General features: G+C 33.6%; 1 protein-coding gene across 1 annotated transcript; it reads right to left on the bottom strand.

Moving 5' to 3' along the window:
• Window positions 1-2,360: 2,360 nt before the first annotated feature.
• On the bottom strand, window positions 2,361-4,643 carry LOC108748396 (GPI mannosyltransferase 3). Its single transcript, XM_018486549.1, has 2 exons — window positions 4,500-4,643; window positions 2,361-3,997 (listed from the first exon to the last, which is right to left on the bottom strand). The coding sequence occupies exon 2, from the start codon at window positions 3,883-3,885 to the stop codon at window positions 2,392-2,394; it is 1,494 nt and encodes a 497-aa protein (XP_018342051.1). The 5' UTR covers window positions 3,886-3,997; window positions 4,500-4,643; the 3' UTR covers window positions 2,361-2,391.
• Between the last annotated feature and the right edge of the window lie 1,357 nt (window positions 4,644-6,000).

Here is a 6,000-nt window from a genome sequence, read left to right as displayed (position 1 = left end):
TTCTACTTAGTATTGCTCATCCGGGAATAAATTCCGCTTATTTTCAATTTACAAGTTTTAAAACTTTTATATCAAGCAAATATTAATCGCAGATGACAGTTGTATGTGTGCCAGAAAAAATTAATTTTTTTAATTTTTTTCAAATTTTATCGTGAAATCGTGTTTTTCGGGATTTCTTTTTATGCGTTCTTTAATTCAGTAAAAAAAATTCTGCAATCCGTGAAGCCAATTCGAAGATTTCTCCTAAAACGTAATTATGGCAAAGCAGGACGACTTTAGGGATCCCCTTAAGGGATTTTTATATAACAAATATTTTTTTTCTTTTTCACAAAATTCGAAAATCCTTTTCCAGAATTAAAGTATACGCATTAATAATAAAGTGTTTTTGTGAAGTAAAGTTTATGTCGAAAAAGACCAAAAATTTCAAAATTGATATATTTTTTACTATTTCTTGTTTCATCTTTTAATAAATTTTACCTATTGGGTAAGTAGCAAGATTACCCAATTACATGCGTGGATTACCAGATTTACCTCACAGACAAAATTTACCAAAAGATGAAACAACCGGCCCTTAGTGTAATATGGCGTTTTAAGCTATCAAGTCGTGACAACATTTGCTTGATATGAAAGTTTTGCAACCTGTACTTACGAAATAATAATTAACACAAACATGCACGAACAAATAACGTCGAATTCTTAGGATTAGACTTAGACGCTTCATCGCGACGAATTTGTTATACGAAAATTGACACGAATGTGCGACTGCGTGTATCGTAGCTTGCATGAGATATTGGTGTGATAGTACAAAAATATGTCGGTGCGCTGGAAAAACAGCGATCTCTGGTGACTTCATCGAAGTTTGGGCTTCGTTTTAGAATCTGCCATCTGTATTACCGACATTTTCATTCGGTGAAAAATCTCCGAATTGGATTTACGGATTGCAAAATTGCTATTACATAATTAAAGTATGCACAAATAGGACCTCAGCTATACTGGATTTCATGAGAAAATCGAAAAAAAGTTAAAAAATTTACTTACTTTTGATTCGTACAGCTGTCAGATATATATTTAGTTGATATAAGAGTTTTAGATACCATATCTTAAAAATAAGCGACTGAGAACATTACTGGAACGATACCGAGTTTGTAGAACTAAGATTGAAAGTCTAGAAGAAAAGTTTTTTTCACCGAGTGGAAAATACATGTATACAGATGCTTTGCAAAGACTGAGAATATCAACAAACAGAATCTCGTTTTCTGTTTCTTTCTATTCACTCACATATTCTTGGCTGGCTCCCCTACTCTATATGTACAACCTCTTTAGTAAAACCTGTATCAAACAGATTAGAATCGTTCCGAGATTCTCGGACAAAGAGAAAAATTAACAAATTACAATTCGACCAATTGAACAATTCGATTGGTTTCTTCAGATATCGTCACATATTCTAACATTTTTTGCGCATGCGTTCACACGAGAAAGCAATATGTGTTACCTCTTTCTATCCGCCATTTTTGATCCACCAAACTGATTATAGAAATCTCTATTAGATAAGGACAGATAAATACGTTTGAGTAACATATGATATCAATATATAATAAATATAAGAAATGCATGAAAGATGTCACTATTATCGAATTTGGAATTTAAAAAGTCTGTACCATTGATCTCAATCAAGTTCGACTATCATTCCAGCATCCCCTTAAATTCCTTCTTTATCCTTTTTTACTCGCTAAATCGCTAAATGGCACATGTTTAATGCCTGAAATTTCTCTCTTATAATTTATAGAAAATTTCTTATAATTTAAGGAATAATATATTATATTTAAGGAATAATAAAATATTAATAAAGTTTTATTTTTAAAAGAGTACATAAACTTCACATATTTTGATATTTTTCAACGATTTTCTGAAAATCATATAGTGTTCGTAAGATTTATCCAAAAACCTCAGTTTGATTGATTTCGGTCGAAATTGAATAAAAATCGAATATTTATTTTCGATTTCGGTCAGAGGTAACAAAGTGATTTCGGTCGGATTTTAATTACATTACCTAAATACGACAAACACCACTTGATGATCAAAGTTAGACATGTATTTAACTAATACAATACGTATTCTTTAAATGAATCCAGGTTCGACTGCCAGTTGAAGCAATATTTTTTGCAATAAGATCTTTACAGATTTTAGGATATATGTAATTATAAATTTGGGAGGATTATTAATATATATATATATATATTTTTTTTTCAGATGTGTTAAAAGTTCAGCAGTAACGGCGCACAATCATATTTCTGAGAATAAGTGGCATTTCTCATATTTATCATAAATTAAATTTCCCCTGCACGAATACTTTTTGAACATACATTCATCGTACAGTATACAAAATAAATATTACATACGCTTATATAATAATATATTTTCCCCGTAATTTCCTACCGTTAGTGATCTATATGTATAAAATTCTTTGGCAATTAATTTATAAGTACTTAAAAATTCAGATATTTCACTCACAACTTTATCAAATGCTATCACATAAGTCGGTAACACAACTTTCGCATTGTTAATATAATTATCTCTGAGCCAAACTGTTGTATTCGCAAAGAACTGATCGGCTTCGTCTATGTAGTTTTCAGTGTTACTCAAATTAGGCTCGCATGTCAAAAATCTTATTGATATGTTTACATGTAAATGACTGTACAATGGCGTGCTGTGGCATGGGGTCAAAATTAGCGCGTCTGCCAATGAAGTATTTGTACAAGTAATTTCGTTTCGCAGATGCGCCATTATCATTAACGTGCCACGTTGGTGAATCATAGAAATGAACAATCCAATTATGATATTGCTGCACATGAACATCACTATGATCCTTTTACATACGTTATTGTTCAAATGTTTAAGACTAGTGAAACTCGTGCATATTAACAATGGCAAAAGTGGTAAGATAAATCGAAATTCCTTATGAGACAATGACGAGTAGATGAGTAAAGTCCAACAGATTATTCCTAGCATAATCATTTCTTTAGCAAAAAGGAAAGGTTGCTTATATATTGAGTAAAAACCAACTAGAAATGGAAAGAATTGCAACCCAAGTAGCACAGGTAAAGCAGTATAAATATACCATAACCAGTGCTTGATGCCATATGTGTTCCCAACATTCCTAAGTACGTTTATTTGGAAGAATTTCCAAGGAGTTACAACAAACGTTCCATAACAGTAACAATCTATTAATATAGAAATTATGGCGCAAGTAAAACATATTAAAACGCATCGACCAGGCAGTAACTTCTTTTCTAATGCATCACAACGAATGTGACGAAGACAATGAATGTGAATATAACACAAAGGAAGCCACATGATTGCAGCAGTGGGTCTTATCATACAAAGAAAACCTACAATCCACATATATTTTAAGCTTAGTATGGAAATTGCTCTCCCTAATATTGGATGAATTGATAACGCTATAATAGTACATGCAGTTTCCACTGAGTTTATCAGTGTCCTAGTGGCACAATAATACCAGAATGGATTCAAGCACAAGGAGATGAGCATCCACTTGTTTTTGGTCCATTGGTAAAATCTGTAGTCTGCATAGGCGACGAGAATAGCTTGAAAGACACGGGGTAGCATCGTCAACAGCAGCATGTAATCCAAGGAAAGTTTGGCAAGTATCCGATAAAGGATCGATATGAGAAACGGATACATGTAACTACGAATCATTGTTGTCCATTCCCATGTGAGGTATCCATAATCGAACGCCAAACGATGAGCCACCTCCAGCGACTGCCAGTACTCGTCTGGCACATGAGCAGTTCGCACTACAATCACGCTGATTAACCGCCATAATATCAGAAGTAGTAGCAGTCCAAACTCTTTTGATAGACGCATCTCAGATCGGCAGTCTCGAATCAGCGTGTGTCATTGGCAACGGATACGTAAGCTTCTTGAGTTTCACACACGTGAACTCGTTTTCGCGAATAAGTAACCAGCTTTGCTCAATCTAACAAATAAAAAGGTAATTATTTAGCACAGTTACTTCAAAAATCAATAAAATTAGGCTTATTCAATGCGTTTTTGCATGAAATGAAAGAATCTGACAGAAATAAGCGTCATTCTGCCCCGCAAAATATTAAGCGTTAAAATTGACTACTATTGAGGTTAGGAAATCTGTCACAGAAACAAAACAAGGTCTATAATTACACTGTTCCACATGGGTTTCGATTTTCTACGCAAAGCGATTCTTACCCCACCCCCCTGCAAAGGAGCGTACGATTTCTATAATTGTATTGTCGCCAAATCAAAACCCATGTGCAATTATAGACCTCATTTTATCTCCGACAGATTTCCTAACCTCAATAATAGTCAACTTTAATGCTTAATATCCGGTTCGCGGGGCAGAGCGACGCTTATTTCTGTCAGATTCTTTCATTTCATACAAAAACACATCGAATAAGCCTAATTTTACTGATTTTTTAAATGATTGTGCTAAATTGTAAAATTACCTGTTTAATTTAGCTACTTCAGAAATCGCTTTAGAAATTGATGAAATTAAGCTCACTCAGCGCATTTTTATTCGAAGTACCTCCGAAACGAACGAATCTGTCTGAGAAAAGTATGAAAAAGCATCGCTTTTCGTGAGCCGAGATATCAAGCATTAAGGTATAGTTTCACGTGCTACTAAAATAAACAATTAAAGCGACAGATTTATCGCTCGGTATCCAGCAGTTGAAATTGTGTAGTTTGAATAGTTTCAACTACAGCATCAAACGGTCAAATACTATATAGTCAATATATACTATAACGGTCAATACTATTGACAGTGCTGATATACTATATCGACCGCGTTAAACATCGTTGACTGCGATATACATAACTTAATTTATTCTTTTTTTTTATTACTAATCAAGATAGAGGATTCGATGTAATCAGAATAATTTAATAACTGTTTAATTCAGCATATTAATATTATTGGAAATGATACATGAAAAACACGAATCTGTCACTCAAATGTCAAATTTAATAAACGCTTATTGCCCTTTTTCATGTATAAGATTATCGCTCTAATAGTTTTGCGACAAAAATCGTCACGTGATCCTTTTTTGTCACTGAAACGGCCAGTTTGAGTAGCTCGTGAAAATGCACCTTTAAGATAAATTTTCATGAGCTGCTCTAACGCTGTTTTAATGACAAAAAAGATTACATCAAAATTGACGAATATTAAGCGTCCATTTTGATCACGTGATCCTTTTTTCACTGAAACATCCAATTAGAGCAGCTCGTGAAAATTTATCTTAAAGGTTTACCTTTAAGCGTTTAAGGGCTGCCGCATACAAAATTTCTGTAATCTCCGGATCTACAACAGAGTTCTAAACCATGAGAAATGGATGAATTATAGTCGATTATCCTTGTTGAATTCGATTGTAATTGGTCAATTTCTTACAACTTGAGGCTTAAAGTACCTATTGTAGATCCGGGGTAACAGTAACCTTAGGATATATCCACACAAAGGATGCTTTCCAATTGCTTAACACATCTTAACATAAATGTACACAGGAATGTACAAAGTGTAATATTGTGCACGATTCAATTGGAACAGAATGTGTACGTTGTGCGTACCCGTTTGAGAACCGTTTCGGATAGAGTTAGATTAAATATAGCTTTTTCCGCCCGTAAACAAAAAAAAGTAAAAGTGCCAGCCATTCAATGTCTTCCAACTTCATTTATAGCTGTCGCAATTGATAACATATAATTGTCACTAGAAAACACCAGCTTACTCAGCTTCGACTGAGATGTATAGTATTGTGTCAACAATAACGAACAATTGGAACGCAACTTGTGTCGCCGTGTGCACGAAAGTGTGTAGGGATATTGCAATTGGAAAGCATCCAAACTTGTATAGCCGCATAAACGTATGCATAAAGAAAATTATTCAATTACATTTTACATGTAACTTTGTAAGAGAAATGCGATTGGATAATTTTCTTTATGCATTTATTTATGCTA

The sequence above is a fragment of the Trachymyrmex septentrionalis genome, unplaced genomic scaffold (genome assembly GCF_001594115.1).
Source record: "Trachymyrmex septentrionalis isolate Tsep2-gDNA-1 unplaced genomic scaffold, Tsep1.0 scaffold109, whole genome shotgun sequence".
Classification (NCBI taxonomy): domain Eukaryota; kingdom Metazoa; phylum Arthropoda; class Insecta; order Hymenoptera; family Formicidae; genus Trachymyrmex; species Trachymyrmex septentrionalis.
Note: the sequence above shows the minus strand (reverse complement) of the source record. Positions and strands in the feature narration are given on the sequence as shown.